Here is a 19886-nt window from a genome sequence, read left to right as displayed (position 1 = left end):
ACGCCTTGCTGGGGCTGCTGGGGCCCCTGCCCACCTCCCACTCCCCATGTCTTCATCACTCTTAGAAACCCCTTTATTCTTCCCCACCGCCAAGTTGTAGAGCAAGGCCAATGGAAGTTTTGGAGACATGCGCATCGTGGTTGGAGCTGGACTTGGGACCTCTGACTCTCACTGGCTATTTGACCTTGGCAAGTTATGCACATTTGCTGGGCCTCAGTTTTTCAGTCTGTAAAATGAGGCTAACACTAGCTCCTACGTTGCAGGGTTGCTTTGAGGATTGAAACAAACTGTGTGAAGTACTGAGAACATCGCCTAGTACATTGTAAGCACTGTGTGAGTGTTAGCTCTGATTTTTCCAGAGTTATAGGATTTTTATGATATTCATGACCAATTAGTACCTCCTAATATTTTTCAACCATCTGAGACTTTTAGGTGCCAAGAGCTGCCACCTCTTTTTGAAAATTCCAAATTGCTCAAGCCACCTTTTCCCAGTCTAATTCATTTGGTCACCACACTGTCATGATCTTGTCGTATTTATGTAGCAGCCCCTACATTTAATTATTTATTATTTATGACCTTTTTAACTTAAATAACTTTATTTAAAGATGAAAATGTATTCTATTATCATGAATGGAAAATCGGCCTTACTTGCCATTAATAAGCAACCAGAAAAACATAGACATTCCAATGGAAAAATACATTTATTAAATCCCCTGTGGATACCGTTGCCTGCCCGAATCTGGGACTGGGGTCAGCACATGGCCGAGAGATGTAAAGATGTGCTGGGGCAGGAAACCTCCTCCCTGATGCAATCAGAGAGAAGGACCTGGAGACGGACTAATGCTCTAAGGCCCTCTCGATGTGATTGGACTTTGTTTCATACTGCCCATGCCTCCATGCTTCTGCTCAGCACTCCCAGGGGCCCCAAGTCCAGCTTTTCTGTATCAGAGAGGAATTCAGGGCCCTGTTAGGGCCATAAAAGACTGAACACAAGAGAAATTGGGGAAATGTGCACAGACATTCCGAAGCCATCAACCAGACCACAGTTCTCACAGCTGAGCACATACCGGTCTCACCTGGAGGGCTAACTGCGTCTCAGCCCCAGGGTCTCCGGGTCACCAGGTCTGGTGAGAGGCCCCGATAGTTGCATTTCTGAAAAGTTCCCAGATGGCACCGATACTGCTGGTCTGGGAACTTTACTTTGAGAACCACTTTTTGAGAGCCCCTGACTAACTGGGGAAGTCAACGTCGAGTCTATGTCTGGGCGTGCAGAGCATCCTGGTAAGCGAACTATCCAATGTCTAGAGAGGAAGAGGGTGGAGGTCAAATCTGAAGTTCCCACCTCCCTTTACAGGGTATTTTAATATTAAACTTCTAAATAGGCTGAGGGTAGCCTTCTGGCAAAGATTTTGGCTTTGAAAGTTAGGCTGCTGTACACAAAGAGGGTAAGGGGATGCAGAGGGGTGTGAGCGGAGCGCTGATAACATCTGTTGGCATGTGTATCTATCCTATAGACGTGAACCTCTAAAGGGAAAGGACAAGCCAGGTCATCGCGATCTGAGATTTCTGTTACCTTTTTGAAGCCTGGCAATGACGTGGGGATGAGCACGGTGACAAGTCAGACTGGTCTCAGTGGGACAGATTTGACTCCAAACTCTTCAACTTAAAACCTGTTACCGATCTCATCCTAAGTGGGAGCCTTGGTTGGCTGTGTCCTGTAGCTTGAGCCTTTATGAAAAATGAGGCTGCCTTTGGCACCACTGACCCAGGTGTTCTACAAAGCCAAATCAGTTCATCTCAGTTTTTCCATCTATAAAATGGGGGTGATAATAATATCCATCTCATAAAGTTTTTATAAAGATCCAATAACACAGTGTTTAAAATGTTCAGTACAATGACTGGCAAATGAGTCTTCAAGCAAACAGTAGATGATTATTAGGACTAGACAGTGGTAGGGATGATAAATATAGACTGATGGGGAAAATATCTTTCAAAGCACAAAGTCCAAGTGAGCACTGTTGGTAAACAGTTGCTACCCGACTCTTGGACTACCCAGGACTGACCTGTGAGAGTGGGGTGGCAGCATATCTTTCCAGAGTTTATTTCCTGGATGCCAAGGATGACTTTACAGTAGTTGCTCCGACTCATCTCACAGCTTGGTATCCACAGCACCCAGAGCTCTTTGAAACAGTGCGGTGTCCCACCCACCCACCCACCTACCTATCCATCCACCCATCTGTCCACCCCCCTGTCCAACCATATACCCACATACACATCCATCCATCCATCCATCCATCCATCCATCCATCCATCCATCCTCCATCCATCCATCTGTCTGTCTGTCCATCCATCCACCCACCCACCTACCCATCCATCCATCTGTCCATCCATCCATCCATCCACCCACCACCCGTCTGTCTGTCCATCCATCCATCCACCCATCCATCCACCCACCTGTCCATCCCTCCACCCACCCACCCACCTACCCATCCATCTGTCATCCATCCACCCACCCACCTACCCATCCATCCATCCGTCCATCCATCCATCCACCCACCGCCTGTCTGTCTGTCCATCCATCCATCCACCTGTCCATCCACCCACCTGTCCATCCCTCCACCCACCCACCCACCTACCCATCCATCTGTCCATCCACCACCCATCCACCCTTCTCTGTCTTTCTCTCTCTCAGGTTAAAGTGCCACAACAAATGTACCAAAGAAGCCCCACCCTGTCACCTCCTGATCATCCAACGAGGAGGTAAGTATTTAACCCCGGCTGCCCCAGGGGTAGGGCTGGGGTGGGGGCTCCTGCAGGCCATCCGAGATAGCTGTCCCATCCAGACCCGTGCAGGCACCCACTGATGCCCTGGTGCTTGCCTGTCTTCTTTCTGTCCCTCCAGCACCCTTCCTCCCGACACCTGCCTGCATGTCCGCCCCCCGTGCCTCTTCTCCCTTTTCCTTGCCCGTGTCCTGGTCTCCCTGATACCCTAGTCCCACGTTCATCTCCCCCTTCCTAAGTCTTTTTCTCTCATTCTCGACCTCTCTTGTAATTTCCACTCTCTCCTCTCTTTTTCCCAGTCCCATCCCTTTTCCTTCCCACTTAAAAAGAGTGTTGGCTGAGTGTTTTTCCATTATGTGCTCTTCAGAGGCAGACAATTGGCCCTGCAGAAGTGAGCATGGGGAGGGGTCTGGCTTGGGCCGGCTGGTTTGGGCATCTGGGTTCCATCCCCTGGGGCCCTGGGAGTGTCTGGGCCTAGCTGACCAAGCAGGAAGGTGACAACGACCTCCAAGGGAGCCACTACCAGCCTCCCACCGTGCAAAAGCAAGACCAATTTAGCAGGAAGGAAAAACTAGAAGGAAAGGATTTTTCCTGCCTGCCAAGGACTCAGTAGGAGGCCCCTCCTGGGGAAGCTTTGCAGTCTAGCTTTCAAAATAGTTCCCCTGATTCTTGTCCTGCGGGGTAATAATCTCTGGACTTCATTAGCCACATTGCAGTTCATCCACGGGGAACTCTCTAGGCCTGTGCTGTTCAGTATAGGAGCTACTAGCCACATCGATTTCAATTTAGATTAATTAAAGTGAAATAAACATATAAAGTTAATTACCCCATCATACCAGCCACATTTGGAGGGCTTCTGGTAGCCACATGTGGCTACCATGTTGGATAGTGCAGAAAGCAAACACTTTCGTGGTTACTGAAAGTTCTACCGGGCATCACTGGTCTAGATAGACCCTTGCTATTTGAAGTGTGGCCCGTGGACCAGGGAACCTGTTAGATTTGCACGATATCTAGCCCAGACCTGAATCAGAGTCTGCGTTTTTAACAGCATCTGCAGATGAAGGGTTTAATGTTGAGAAGCCATACTCTACAGTAGGAGTTGCAAACTCAGGTGCCTACAGGGCCAGAGCAAGTACCCTGAGTGAGAGAAGCTGGCCAGGTGGAGCCGTGCAAAGTGCAGAGTGAGCCCAGGCCTGTCTAGGGAAGATAACCACTCAAGCACCCACATGGACCTGCACTGCAGCAGTTCTCCTGTTTCAAAGAAAAGCCCAAATAGTTTTTTGTGCATATACTTACTTTAAAATATTAGCAATTTATTACATTTTTAAAATGCTTGGTGACCACTTGCCCACCTCACCCTCCACTGTAGGTTGGATGGAGCCTTAGAGCCAACTTTGGGTGCCACCTGGTCCCCCTCGCACCCCTCCCTGCTCCCGGCCTCAGTTCTGTTGGCTCAGGGTAATCTGCCCTGCTTCAGAATGAACCCAAGGGAGACTTAAAGGAGGCAAATGACTGCCGAAAGTGCCGGGATGTGTGTTCTAAAACCTATGGGCCATTGGTTTCCGATGATCTTTGCATTGCTTACCTCCATGAGGAGAGGAAATTGCAAGTAAAGGAAAAGTTTTCACTCTCTTGCCCCCTCCCACCTCACATCCTTAATTAAGAACCATCTGTTCCTTGAACAACTGTATACACTCAGTGAGGCCATCTTAAACCTGAATTCTCACTGCTCTTGAGCCCTTGTCTTGGGTCAGCTTCCCTGGGGAAATCGCCTCCCGCCTCAATCGGTAAGTGGGCTCTGCCGGAGCCCGGCTCCCACGTGGTAACCAGAGCCAGCCTGCTGGAAGGCACCGGCTCTCTGAGGCTGACATCTGAAGAGGGGCCCCCTCACGCCTTCTAGGCTGTACCCCCTTTGCTCAGAGGCCACAGGTGCTTCTACATAAGAAGCAAAAGGAACTTTCCAGAAGTCCTCCAGCTTCTTGCTTCCTACCCCCCCTCCCCTGGTGGCAGGAAGTTGAAAATATAGTTGGTTTCCATGGTGATGGCAGCTCAGGCTCAGCAGAGAAATCAAATCCCTGGGTCAGTCCAAAGCTTTAACTTTACCACCAACACCCCCGTCCCGCCCCTGCGATGACATGCAGCTAACAACACTTCCAGGCATCAGATCTGAATTCAAGCTTCTAGCTTTCGTCCCTTCCTGTGGTCCCTAAAAGTAATAGAAATAGAAGAGAGGTAACAGAGAGAGGGGCTTGGATGATGTGGTTTGCATCAGGAAGCATTTGTTTAGCATTAGCTGTGTGCCCAGCTTTTTGTGTGGCTGTCGGGATGATACAAGGGGAAGGCTCTTCTTTCAGGGGTTGAGGTGGCCTTGTTTAGGACAGATGTTTCAGTGTGTGGCAGGGTGCATTAGCCTGAGAAATCCCACAAGTGACAGAAGATGACCCTAACACTAAGGCTGGAGCCAGGGCAGGTGGCTGTTTTGAGCTTGTCCACTGATTACAGACCCTGAGAAATCAGGAACCTCTTGCATCTGAAATGAGGTTCAGTTCTGAAATGAACACCAATGTGAAACAATCACGGCATTGACAACAGACAGACAAACTGATAGCCTCATTTTTGTTATTATAATTTATAATTGTCAAGTCATATATTGACAATACAAAAATGTTAGAAACCACAGAAAATACCCAGTGGCACTACCGCAGAATTAGTGAATTCCCTTCCAGTCCTGGGTGGGCCTTCGAGGTAAGGTCTGAGGAATGCTCTCCTGGTATGATGGTACAAAGCCCAAGTGGTACTTAAACTCCCCAATTGCTGTTTTTACCCCTACGGATCCAGCAAGGTTAGTCCGAACAGAGTCCGTCCCCTGTGACATCAACAACCCTCTGCGGAAGCCACCCCGGTATTCAGACCTGCACATCAGTCAGACGCTCCCCAAAACCAACAAAATCAGCAAGGTGAGGATGGAGTCTGCCGGGTCGGGGCATGCTGGGGCTGGGGGCACCTGGGCAGGTTGATCTGGGAATGTTGCCTCCACCCACAGCCCACTTGGGCTCCCCTAACCCTGCGTGAGCTGTGTCAAGTGAAGCTCGGGGGGCATCCAGCTCAGCGGAGAGTGCATGTGCCAGACTCTGTCGGATTTCGAGAGAGAGCACGTGGAAATGAGAATGAATGAGTGTGTCGAGGAGGGCGTGGCAGGTAGAGCAGGAGAGCCTGAGTGGGGGGTTCCTTAGTGGTCTGGACCTCCCCCTCTTTGCTCTGTGAGATGTTCTGCCATCTGCTGAGATTAGCTTTGCAGATGGCTCTGGGCTTTCTGACACATCTGTTGAATCAAACCACCAAGAGACAAGGTCTATTTCTGAGCTACTTCTAGAGGATGGGTGGATGGATGTGTGGGGGGCCCCAAGCTCTGAGCCACAGCCAGTTTGGTTGGCTTCTGGCTGCTTCTTTCTTTCCAATGTGGCCTGGAAATTTCCAGCATGATTTCCACATCCTTTGTTTGATCTGTTGGTAAGACTGCACCAAAGCTATCCTAGAGGCACTTCTAGCCTTACAGCCAGAAGCGAAGGTTGCATGTGCCAACAGGTGGTTTTCCAAGCCCCATAATACTTTCATTCATTGTACTGAAGGTAGATAAGGTTCAGATCAACCCAAGCATGTGGGAAGTCACTCTATGCCTGTGTTCAGGATGCAGATGAGTATCGTGGTGGCCATGTGAGCTCTCACTGACAAGGCTCAATGTTGCTTGTCTACATAAGGTTGAAGAGGGCTTGCCCCCTCCACAGTCTATTTCCCACACAGCAGCCAGAGTGATTCTTAATGAGTGTAATTTGAATCAAGTCACCCTCTGCATAAAAGCTGTTCAGTGTCTTTCTATTGTATTTACAAAATAAATCAGACTTCTGACTGCAGCCTGCAAGGCCATGCATAATTTGGCCCCTGCCTCCATCTCTGACCTCCCCTTCGATGCCTCCCCACTGAAGCCCATATGTTCTTTCTCTCTTCTGCTATCTTCCACCATTTTTACTACTAGATCTGTCATTCACCATCTGGTTCCATGTAGCATCATCTTAGCAGTTGGGAGCATGGCCTCTGAAGTCAGGCAAACCTTGCAGCCAATCTTGGCTTCCTCCACTTAGTAACTGTGAGACTCTGGTCTAATAACTTAATCTCTCTTAGCCTCAGTTTTCCTGTATGTAAAATGGGTGTATTCCAGTTATTTACCACTGCACAACAAACCACCTCAAACTTAGTAATATACATACAAAGTAACCCTTTCATTATGCTCATGGAGTCTGTGGGTCAGGAATTACCTAAGTGTCCATCAGTAGATGAATGGATAAAGAAGATGTTGTACATATACACAATGGAATATTATTCAGCCATAAGAAGAAAACAAATCCTACCATTTGCAACAACATGGATGGAGCTAGAGGGTATTATGCTCAGTGAAATAAGCCAGGCGGAGAAAGACAAGTACCAAATGATTTCACTCATATGTGGAGTATAAGAACAAAGAAAAACTGAAGGAACAAAACAACAGCAGAATCACAGAACCCAAGAATGGACTAACAGTTACCAAAGGGAAAGGGACTGGGGATGATGGGTGGGAAGGGAGGGATAAGGGCGGGGAAAAAGAAAGGGGGCATTACAATTAGCATGTATAATGTGGGGTGGGTGCATGGGGAGGGCTGTACAACACAGTGAAAAGTAGTGATTCTACAGCATCTTACTATGCTAATGGACAGTGACTGTAACGGGGTTTGTGGGGGGACTTGTGAAGGGGGGAGCCTAGTAAACATAATGTTCTTCATGTAATTGTAGATTAATGATAACAAAATAAAAAATATATATATAAAATTAAAAAAAAGAATGCGTACAGTAGGGATAGTTTGTTTCTGCTCCATGATGTCTAGGGAGTCAACTGGGAGAACTCACCCAGCTGGGAGCTGGAATCATCTAGAACAGGGATTGGCAAACTATGGCTTAGAGGACAAATCCAGCCCAGGACCTGTTTTTGTGAATAAAATTATATTGGAACAAGCCACACTCATGTTGTCTATGGCTGCTTTCACACTACAGTTAACAGTTACATAATTCTAACAGAGACCACATGACTCACAAAGCCTAAAATATTTACTGTTTGGCCATTTCAAGAAAAAGTTTGCCAACCACTGAGCTAGGGGCTCCTTCACTCACCTGTCTGGTGCCTGGGTGGGGATGAGTCAAAGGCTGGACTCTGTGCAGACTCAATGGGAGTCTCTACATGTGGACTTGCCCTGTGTCTTGGGCTTCCTTACAATATGGCTGCTTCAGAGTAGTGAGCTTCTGACATGGCAGCTCAGGGCTGGAAGAGTGACTGTCTTAGCAGACAAGGTAGAAATTGTGTGGGTTTTTATAACCTAGCATTATAAAAGCCCATCCAATGTCTTGGCTCGTCACTAGCTACGGGCTGGCAGTGTTGTTCTGCTACACAGATCTTCTTTAACTTGCAATGGGGTTACGTCCCAATAAACCATTGTAAGTTGAAAATACTGTTAAATCAGAATTGCACTTAAGACACCTAACTACTGAATGTCGCGGCTTAACCTAGCCTAACTTAAACATGCTCAGAACAATTACTTTAGCCTACAGTTGGGCAAAGTCATTAATGCAAAGCCTATTTTATAATAAAGTGTAGGATATCTTATGAATTTATTGTATACTCTACTGAAAGTGAAAAATAGACTGCTTCTGCGGGCGCAGAATGATTTAAGTGTATCAGTGCTTTACCCTCATTATCACATGGCTAACTGGGAGCTGAGGCTCACTGCCACTGCCCAGCATCATGAGTGAGGATCGTACTGCATAATACTAGCTCAGGAAGAGATCAAAATTCAAAGTACAGTTTCTACTGATGTGCACCATTATCACATCATCATAAAGTTGAAAATTTGTAAGTTGAACCATCGTTAAGTTGGAGACAGTCTGTTTCCCACTGATGGAATTAGTCACAAGCCCACCCTGACCAGATTCTAGAAGAGGAGGCACAGATCCCACCTGTGGACGGGCAGAGTCCACAGAGTTTGCAGCCGTGTTGCAAAAGTCTATTGGGAGGTAATAAGAGCACCACCTTCAGAGAGTTGTTTTGGCATGAAATGAAATAATCATCATAAGAACACTTATGTAGTTCCTGGCACACAGTAAGTGTCCAGGGAATTGCAGCTACTGTTACCTTAAAGTGTTGAAATCTTGGGCTTACAATCAAAATGTCAGGCTTGGTCCTCTTTTCCTTTGTTGTTTGCAAAAGATATCCCCACCTCTGGGGGGGTATGTTGGGGGCTCGAATGGAGAGGCTCCTGGGAAGTAATTGTGCATATGCCTACAGCCCATCCTTTCCTTTACGATGTCTTGTGGGCCAAGTTGCTCAGAGCCATCCTGAAACCTTTCTCTGTGGCTTTACAGCATCTTCATGTCAGATGGGACAGAAGCATGGGCCAGCTAGATCAGTGACTGTGACATTGTTCTGCTTGTCTGCCAGCAGAATTTGATAAGAGTAATAAATTAACCTCTATTTAGAATGCAGCTTTGACATGCAGGTGGACAGGATCTATCAGAGGGCTGAGTTATTTTTTTCCCCTCTTTCTCTTCTCACTGGCTTCATGCAGATGCTCTTTGTCAGGCTATGATGTGGTTAGTGCAATAGATTTCTGAGCCAATTTAGCTTGAAGACTTCCTTTTCATTGCTCTCTGTCTCCTTTCCTGTCTGGCTCGGTCAATCCAGGTTCACAAAAGCCCAGCTTTTTCAATCCTGGCTGTTTTTGAATATGCATTTCAGAGTCAGAAGGCTCAGGCTTGAAACTTAGTTCCTTCCCTTGTTATGTGATCACAGCAAGATCTCCCTGACTTGGTTTTCCCCGTGTTAAATGGGTAGTCTAATAGTAGCCATTACTGGGCTTGTAGGGATTGGATAGAGTGATAATGTGTAAAGGATTTCATCCGACCCTAGATACCTGGGCGTGGAATAGCTTGATGAAGAAGACAGAGAATGCAGAGGAGGAGAAAGGAAGAGTACGGAAGGAGGAAGGAGGAAAGGAAAGAAAGAAGGAGGAAGAGGGTGGAAGAGATGGAGGAGAAGAGGCTCAGGAGACGTGACCACAACTGCCAACCCCTTAGGGGACCAGTCAACAATGCTCGTCCTTCCACATCAAGGCATCAAAAAGCCCATCTGCTGTGGTGTCCAAGGCTGAAGATCTGCCTGTTGCAGTGATGCTGTTTGAAGTGGCTGCATGCTGGCTTGCTCTTCATTGGGTTGCAAGGATCAGACACCGTCTAGGCTAGCTCAGCAAAAGGAACCGTCTATCATAAGAGTGGACACCAGGCAATAAGAGGAAGGGAAATCACACTTTAGGAGCTGGGCCTCATGAAACTAGACTTGGAGGACAGTCTTGCGTCAGGCCAGCTCCTGGGCCTGCAGCAAGACCCTGGGACATTATTCTGGTCCTCCATCATGACTGTGACTCCGCTACTCTTTGTGGGTCTGCTCTGGTCTGTTACTGTTGACTGGCATCCACATCTTTACTCCCATCTTTTTTCTGTCATTGATATATAGTTCCTGCTGCTCATAACCTCAGCTGATTTGAGTTGAGGCTCAAATGGGCCTGTTGAATCTCATCTCCTCTCCACCTTTGCTCTTAATTCTTTCCACTATTCTTCCTGTTGACTCAGCTCATCTTTTTGTCCCATATCATAGGTCACTGACTAGCTGCTATTGTGTCCTGACCTATGATCCTGTGTTGGGAGTGAGCTATGGAGGTCACAAGACAAGTATGGCTATTTAGGACAGTCTATTCACTGAAGTCTATTGGGTTGGAGGGTGGGGACAGTTTCCTTAGGGACAGTTCAGATGAGAGGTAGTTACCATCACTGCCATGTCCAAATCACTGCACACCTGGGTGAAATGGGAATCGGGCAGATAAACATGCTTCTGTTTGATTCCCAGGGTCAGACGTGAGTTTCTGTTTCTGGGCTGGGAGTTGGGACCTGGATCACTAACTCTTTACGACCCCCGCACATCGCTCCTTCTGAGTCTTAGTGTCCTCCTCTACCGAATGAAGGGTTTGGGCTGGATGGTCTCTGAAGGATGTTTCCACATCTTAGCTGAGCTCAAAAGGGGAATTACACCTTTCTCTGCATGATCTGGTAGAGTTTGAGTTTCCCTCTGATGAAACACAAGCTCCAGCTGCTGGTCCCCTTGGGACACAAATCTGCCTGTGACCTGAGGAAGACTGAACAGTAGAAATTACACAGTCTGGATAACAGAAGGAAAATGGACTGAAAAAAATGAAAAGAGTCTCAGGGACCCTTGGGAAGATAATAAAAGGCATAGCATTCATGTTGTCAGAGCCCTGGAAGGAGAGGGGAAAGGGGGCAGGGCTGAAAAAGTTCTCAGAAGGATAATGGTCAGAAACTTCCCTAACTGGGCAAAAGACATAAAACTCTGTTCCTATTTTTTGGATTATGAAACAAATGCATATACCATATTCATGGATCGGAAGACTCAACATAGTTAACGATGTCAGTTCTCTTCAAAATTAATATCCAGTGCCTGTAAGATTAATATCAAAATCCCTGTAAGAGTTTTTTTGCAGATGATGACAAGATTATTACAAAAGTCATGTGAAAAGGCAAAGGCACTTGATTCAGCTAAACACAATTTTGAAAAAGAATAAAGTGGGAAGATTCAGTCAATCCAGTTTCAAGACTTAGCCTAAAGTTAAGTCACCAAAACTGAAGGGGATACACAGATAAGCAAGTAAGCACATGAAAAGATCTTCAATATCATTAGCCATTAGGAAAATGCAAATTAAAACTACATTGACAATCACAACACTTCTATCAGAATGGCTACAATGAAAAAATAATGACAATTCTAAACACTGTCTAGGATGCACTCATACATTCCTGGCATAAAATGGTGCAGCCGTGCTACAGAACAGTTCGCATTTTCTTTAAAAACTAAACATGCAATTACCATATTATCCAGAAATTGCACTCCTGAATGTTTGCTCTTTTATTTCCAGAGAAAAAAAAACTTTTTTCCACACACATCCCTTACATGAATATATTTATAGCAGTTTTGTCCACAGTAGCCCACAGGGGAAACGACCTAGCTGCTGTGCAATGGGTGAGCAGTCAAACTGTGATACATCTGTATCACGGAATAGACTCTGCAAAAAATAAAAAATAGAAAAGGAACAAACCACTGATACATTCAGCCACTTGGATGAGTCTCCAGAGACTTACTCTCGAGTGCAAAAAGCCAGTCCAAAAGGTTACATACTGTATGATTATATTTATATAGCATTCTTGAAATAACAAAATTCTAGAAAAGAAGAACAGATGAGTGGTGCTGGTGGTTAAAGATGGGAGGAAGGGTTGGTAAGGAGAGAGGGAAGTGGGTGTGACATGGAGATCCCTGTAGTGACAGAAATGTTCTGTATCTTGACTGTATCAATTCACTGTCTGGGTTGTGATAAATTGTACTGTACTTTTGCAAGATGCTGTTATTGGAGAAAACTGGGTAAGGATGCATGGGATCTCTTGCTTTTTACAACTGCATGTAATTCTGCAGTTACCACAAAAAAAAGTTTGATTGCAAAAGTAAATACTGTCATCGACATAATTGCTACCATTTATTGATGACAAAGTGCCTCAGCCAATGCTAGGGGTGTACTTACATACACAGCCTTATTCAAACTTCACAGCAGACCCATGAGGTGGGTGTTCTTAACCCACGTGAAGGACAAGGAGAGACTGAAGCTCACAGAAGTAGAGTCGCTGACGTGGAGGCGGGGTGACCAGTGGGAGGGAGTGGCTCGGGGTGGGTGCCATGCACAGCACAGGGCACACCCACGGGCATCTGGCTGGAGAAAGACCATTTCCCCTCCCTCCTTGCCCTCCTAAGTCGTTTGATGTTTGTTACACTGACTCCAGGGTTTGGCAAGTAAACACACCTGTTGACACATAACCAGGTGGCACAAAACCACCCATGGGCAGCTGGAGCCAATCTCAGCGAAGACCTCTGAATAAGGCAGGGACCAAGTGATCACTCTCCAGAAAGTACACACATTGAGGTGCCCCTGAGAACTCTTAGCTCTGCTGGCTTTGAGAGGCAGGGATCTCTTTTATATGATGTGGAGGTTTGCTAATAATATTCCCATTTTACAGTGGGCAAAACTGAGGAACGGAGAAGGTAATGAGGCATTTTGTCCAGGACGCATGGCAAGGAGGTGGCTCTGGGATTTGAGACTGGGTTTCCCTGACTCAGGGTTCTGCTTCTGGTAGTTTCCTGGGGCCGTAACAAAGTGCCACAAACTAGGTAGCTAAAAACAACAGACAGGTCAGGCTCCAGCTGACACAGGAGGGAGGACGCTGAAGGCTCGTCTCAGAGTCCCGGGGGTCAGAAGTCTGGAAACAGGTGTCAGCGGGGTTCGTTCCTTCTGGAGGCTGTCGGGGAGAGTCCGTTCCATGCCCCTCTCCTAGCCTGTGGTGGCTCCGGCAATCCCGGGTGGTCCTCGGCCTGTAGAAGCATCAATCCAGTCTCTACTTCCATCTGCACGTGGCCTTCTCTGCATGTCTCTCCTTCTCTTGTTCTTATAAGGACACTTGACATTGGACTTAGGGTCCATCCTGATGCAGAATGGTTTCATCTTGAGATCCTTACCTTAATTACATCTGCAAAGATCTTTATCCAAATCAGGTCACGTTCTGAGTCTCCAAGTGGACGTGTCTCTTGGGGGAACACTATTCAGCCCGCTGCACTGCTCCTAACGCCCCCCACCCCCACCCCGAGGGCTGTGCTGCAGGTGCACAGGTGGAGTCTGTCTCCCTCGTTGCTTAGAGCAGGCTCAGGGGCCCGGAGAAGCAGTGCTGGCTCCAGCTGACGCAGGAGGGAGGACGCTGAAGGCTCATTCTCGTCCTCTCTGTGAGCCGCCAGGCTGCCGATTCTTTAATAAACGCTCAGGAGGAGAGGTGTTAGGACGGGAAGAACACTCTGGGCACCGCAGCGTGCGACTTTCAAAATCAGGGAGGCACAGGGAGCGTCGCTGTCACCTGTGTGGCTTTGATTACGTGGTAACCTTTCATGCTGCAGTCCAGACAGTGGACAGGAATTTTACCTCCAGAAACTGTGCATTCCACAGCGGGCTGCAACCCGGGGCTGGGGGCAGGGGGCGCTGAGGAGGGAGGTGTGACTCTGGGAGGGCCTGGTGGTTGAGCAGGCCGGGGTCTTGCCCTGCTCAGTGCCCTCTCACTGCTGTGTCTCTGCTTCCCTGCCTGTTCCCTGGCCCCCGCCCTGTTTTCTTTCTGCAGGACCACATCCCCGTCCCTTACCAGCCCGACTCGAGCAGCAATCCCTCCTCCACGACGTCCTCCACACCCTCCTCACCAGCACCCCCGCTCCCTCCCAGTGCCACACCACCTTCTCCACTCCACCCTTCCCCACAGTGCACGAGGCAGCAGAAGAACTTCAACCTGCCAGGTACCTCCATGTCTGGGGGAGTCGCAGTGGGGTTGGTGTCCTGCCAGAACTCTGGCCCAGTCCATGTTTAAAAGCACTGGATCGAAGGCATGTGGGTTGCATCTGACCATATGCAGGGCAGTCGTCACCTGTACCCTTTCCGATCTTCAGAGGAATCACGAGGTAAGAATTATCAACTCCATTTTACAGAGGAGGACACTACGCTCAGAGAAGTAAAGGGACTCTTAAGAGACTCTGTCTTTTGTAAGCAGCAACCCAGTGCCTCCACCTAAGTCTAAGCCACAGGGGAAGCCATCCTGCTGTGGAGCTGGCAGCTATCTTAGGAGCTAAATTGGTTGGAACTGGCAGCAGGATCTTATGCTGAGGATCTCAGGGGCCACCTACCCAAGCAGGGCTGCATACTGAGATTTACCCCCGACGGCAGCACAGGGCTGTGAGTGAGTCGGCTGGAGTCCTGGATTCAACATCCAGCTCCGTTATGTTCCTGCCATGTGACCTCGGAGTTCAGCTCTCGCCTTCAGAAGGATGGGGGTGAGAGAGAGGACCCCAAAGGTGCTCCCGGCTCGTGAATCCCTGGGCGCTCGGCTGATGACCTGAGACTGTGCCTACGCTGGGGGATGCTAGCAAAGCCCCTCAAGAGCTGTCTTGGCTCGTTGGCCTCCTTTGTCAGTACACTTAAGAAAAAGACCTTTCTCTGCTCTCAGGAGGGCAGAACCTAAGAGTCTTCCATCCTCTTGCAGGGCTCAGAGCCCACGTCCTGTTCCAGGGCCCCAGGATGTTCCCAAGTTCAGCCATATTGTGGCACCACAGCTGACTTCGCGAGGGAGGCTGGTGGGATGCAGTCTGGCTTAGCCAGTTGGAACCAGAGTCTAGAACTGGGTTGTTAAACATGATACTCATCAGTTACACGTGGCTATTTAAGTGAATTAAAATTAAGTATAATTAAAAATTGAATTCCCCAGTCATGCCGGCCACTTTTCAAGTACTCAGTAGCCACCTGTGGCTGCCAAACTGGATACTGCAGGTATAGGAAGTTCCACTGGACAGTGCTGGTTGCGAGCTGATTTCCTCCTGAGCCAGTGGGCCCCGCACAGGGACACAGCCCCAGGTCCTTAGCCACAGGTGACACATCAGAGCCTGACCAGCCATGACTGAATGGCTGGTAGGCAAACAGAGGCCTGACCCCAGACCTGGGCAACTCCCTGACACAGCCACCCCTTTAAGGATAGCTGATCGTGTCACCTGCCCCCCAGTTTTGATCTGGGCCATTGCATAGGACAAGGACTTGTTCTGAAGTCCTGCTACCTTGGGATTTTTTTTGTTACATTCAAGCCTGAGGTGCCTCATATCTGTGTGGCGGCCACCAAGGACCATAATACGTCAGCAGCTGGAGTCATCTCAGGATGTGGCCCCCAAGTCAATTAGGCTAAAATTGCCCGGTGTGTCCACAGGCTGAGGGCTGCACTGCACCTCCTGCATGGTCCGTTTCCACGTCTCTGGAGGGGGCTGAATGGAAGAAAGACCCTTTGACATCCATGACCCCCAAGTTTTGGGGGAAGTGGGTCTGGGTGCTTTCTTAGAACTGATTCCAGCCCCATCCCCTAAGACACTGACTTGAGGGATATTTTCCCTGAAGCTGCTGCATGTTTACAAGGCAAGGCTGAGAAAGAACCTCTTTAGGGAGAGCCATGTGTCAAAGCACCACAGCTCTCTTTATGCCTGCATGACTCTGCTGGCATCTGTAGACAAGAGACCTGACTAAGCAGGGTGCTCACCATGTCCCTAGGCACCTTCATTCTCTCAGAGTCCCCAAGAAGGGGCCCTTGCCAATTTGCTGGGCTAGGCTGCCAGCGGATCAGCGCCTACTCCATGGCATGTCCCCACGGTGTCCTGACCCTCCTTTTGGGGAGTGGGCTAAGGGGTCCTTGGCAGGAAACCACTTTACAACAATAGTTAAGAGTATGGGCTCTGGAGCCAGGCTGCTTGGGCTCAGTCCCAGCTCTGCTCCTTAGTATCTGCATGATGTTCAGCCAGGAGCTTACCTCTCTGTGCCTCCATTCCCTCATCTGTAAAATGGGGATGATAATAGTATCTACTTGGTAGAATCACTGAAGGCCCACACATCGTCATACATGTACAAAGCTTAGCAGAGTGCCTGTCTCTTCGAAGAGCTCAACAAATGCCAGCTCTTGCCATGATAATTACATAAACACAAGAATAACAAATTACCATGGCTGCCATTTGGGATATTTCTCATCATCACTGCTAATTAATATGGGCCTAACCCAAATTGTAGAAATAAAGATGAAATCCTCATGAACCCCGGCGTTGGGAGATTGAAATGAATTAAAGCTTTTGGGAAGGTACTTTAGCATTGTTTGTCAAAATTCTAAATGAACATTCCTCAGACCAGCAATATCACTTCTAAGACTGTATGTACAGAAATGCTTGCACAGGGCACAGGGATATTTGTGTGTGAGGATTTCATTCCCAGCACTGAAGAATTTGGATTCAGCCCAAATGCCTACCATGGGAGGAAAGTGTGAATACACTGCAATGTATCTGTATAACCAGATACTCAGCCACCCTTCAAAAGAATGGAGTAGCTCTTTGTAGATATCCTGACATGGAGAGATACCCATATCTTTCAAGTGGAAAAAATAAGGGATTTGCAAAGCAACTGGTATAATAACATCCTATTTATTATAAAATAATTATATGTCTTTGTATATGTATGTGTGTATATATATATTTGTATATGTGCAAAAATGACTGCAAGAATTCATGGCAGCTGTTTCTAAGAAGAGGAATTTATTTTATGCACTTCCGTAGTGGATATCTTAACAGGGAACATGCTCCAGTTTTATAATTGAATAATAATAAAATGCAATGTTGAAATGGAAGACAAACTAGGACCTCCTGGAAGAGCAGCCAGACTTTCCCCAGTGTTAGGAGATTTTAATGAAATTACCCCAGGGTGACAAGTGCCTGTCCTGTTCCTACAAGGGCCTCGTCACCTGTCCCTCTCTTGACTGAGCCTCTATAGACAGGAAGTGGAGCTTGGTTCTGGTTCCCTGCCAGGTACTGAGTTTTCTGAAGACTGTTCAAGCTAATGCCTAGGCATAACAATGTCCTCGGAATTGATTGATCTAGAACATTCTTTTCCAAAATGGGCGTCGGCTCACTTGTTAGCCTCAGGACATGTGAAAGAAGAGTCTTCAGTTAGAAAACCAATGGCAGGCACAGGCTTGGCAGGATTTGTGACTGTGCTCTGCCAGGTGGGGTGACCTGCTTGTTCCGTGCCATTGCCTCTGAATCCCGGTGCCATGCTGGGTGTGGCAAGTGTAGGGTGGGGTTAAGAGAGCTACATGGACAGGTTGACCTGGGTTTGGATCCCAGGCTTTTCCCTTCTTACCTTCTGGCCTTGAGTGTGGCACTGACTCTGCTTGGGTCTCGGTTTCTCATCTCTGAAATGGGGCTGATGACACAGGCTTGTGTGACGTTTGCTGTGGCGAGACACATGAAGGGGCCTTGTAAGGCCTGTTGTATGGATTTCTGAGACTGGACTATTCAAATACCTTCCTCTTTCCTTGGGGCCACCAGGCGTCATCCTGACCCACCCACATGCACAGCAGGAAATGGCAAAATGGCCCAAAAGAAGAAAACAGGAGGCAGAATTGGCCTTTGGTGGTGATTGCAGGATTTCCAAGATTTCACTCGGGCTCACGAAAGAGTTTCTCCTGCTTCAGAACCTCCCACCTCCCCTCTTATAGTTCTGGAGGTCACAGGTGCAAAGTCAGTGTCAATTTCTTCTATGTAATTTTTTCCCTAAGTAGGAAGAATAATGATCCCCACAGATTTACAGAATCTGTGAATATATTACTTTAAAGAAAAAGGAACTTCACAGATTTGATTGAGTGAAGGATCTTGGGGTGGAATGATTTGCCCTGGATTATCTGATGGACTCTACATTTTAAGCCACAAGGATCCTTAAAAGAGGGAGGCAAGAAACAGTTGCACGAAGAGATGTTCCACATCGCTAATCCTCAGGGAAATGCAAATTAACACCGCAAGGAGATATCACCTCACACCAGTCAGGACGGCCACCATCCAAAAGGCAAACAACAATGAATGCTGGCGAGGATGCAAGAAGGGACAACCTTCTACACTGTTGGTGGGAATGTAAATTAGTTCAACCATTGTGGAAAGCAATATGGAGATTCCTTAAAAAACTAAAAATAGAAATACCATTTGACCCAGGAATTCCACTTTTAGGAATTTACCCTAAAAAAAAAAACACGATCCCAGATTCAAAAAGACAGATGCACCCCTATGTTTATTGCCCCACTATTTACAATAGCCAAGACATGGGTAAACATCCTAAGTGACCATCAGTAGATGAGTGGATAAAGAAGATGTGGTACATATACACAATGGAATATTATTCAGCCATAAGAAGAAAGCAAATCCTACCATTTGCAACAACATGGATGGAGCTAGAGGGTATTATGCTCAGTGAAATAAGCCAGGCGGAAAAAGACAAGTACCAGGTGATTTCACTCATTTGTGGAATGTAACAACAAAGCACAAACTGAAGGAACAAAACAGCAGCAGACTCACAGACTCCAAGAAGGGACTAGCAGTTGCCAAAGAGAAAGGATTGGGGAGGTTGGGTAGAAGGGATTAACGGGCATTATGATTGGCACATATAATATAGGGGGGACATGGGGAAGGCAGTATAGCAGAGAGAAGACAAGTAGTGACTCTATAGCATCTTACTATGTTGATGGACAGTGACTATAATGGGTTATGTGGTGGGAACTTGATAATAGGGGGTATTACAGTGACCACAATGTTGCTTGTGTGAACTCTTTATAAGATCATGTATCAGTGATACAATTGATGTTCTCTTTCTCTTGCAAGCATCCCACTACTACAAATACAAGCAGCAGTTCATCTTTCCAGGCGAGTTCTGTGCGGGCTCGGCCCCTTCTGAGCCAGCCCTTTGAGGGGTGGGAGTGGCTGGAGGGGATGGAGGTAAATATTGGAGTGGACATGTTCAGAGAGGGTGGTGGTGGAATTAGCAGAGCCCAGGGTAATGGCTGGCCGTGGAAGTGGACAAGAATAGGGTGGGAGGTCCCAAGGGCACAGTGCTGCGAGGGAGATCCCGAGACACAAGGGAAAGGCTTGAGAGGTCGTCTGCAGTGGGAGGGTGGACACAGGTGAGGAGCGGTCCAGAGCCACGTGGCAGGGGACAGATGGCAGAGGGGCTGGGTGGGCACTGGGGGATGTGCACATGAGTGGCTCATCATCCCAAAGGGAACTCTGAACTCTTGGTTCAGAGATGACAGTAGGTGCTCAGGCCAGAGGCTGGGTGTTGGTTCCCAGCAGCCCCCTGGTTAACAGTGGGGAATTTGGTTCAGCATGTCTTCTCGAACACTGTGGCATCTGAGAAGGGGAAGGTCAAGTGGTCAAGGGAGGGAGAGGGGACTGGCTGCTGCGGGGACCCATCATCTGTTAGACGTTACCAGCTGCCGCATCTCCCAGGAAGCAAAGGCCTTGGGGGTGGTCATGGAGTCCACGT

General features: G+C 47.8%; 1 protein-coding gene across 3 annotated transcripts in view; it reads left to right on the top strand.

Annotated features, from left to right (window-relative positions):
* Positions 1 to 19886, top strand: part of KSR2 (kinase suppressor of ras 2) — a 371798-nt gene that overhangs the window by 281001 nt on the left and 70911 nt on the right. For all 3 annotated transcript variants that reach the window (XM_073222345.1, XM_073222344.1, XM_073222346.1), the window contains 4 exons: positions 2693 to 2760; positions 5620 to 5738; positions 14134 to 14302; positions 19226 to 19267. In XM_073222345.1, the coding sequence (XP_073078446.1) occupies positions 2693 to 2760; positions 5620 to 5738; positions 14134 to 14302; positions 19226 to 19267 (398 nt within the window). The remainder of the gene's footprint in view (positions 1 to 2692; positions 2761 to 5619; positions 5739 to 14133; positions 14303 to 19225; positions 19268 to 19886) is intronic.

This window comes from Manis javanica, chromosome 15, assembly GCF_040802235.1.
Source record: "Manis javanica isolate MJ-LG chromosome 15, MJ_LKY, whole genome shotgun sequence".
NCBI lineage: Eukaryota > Metazoa > Chordata > Mammalia > Pholidota > Manidae > Manis > Manis javanica.
This window is presented reverse-complemented; position numbering and strand designations above follow the sequence as displayed.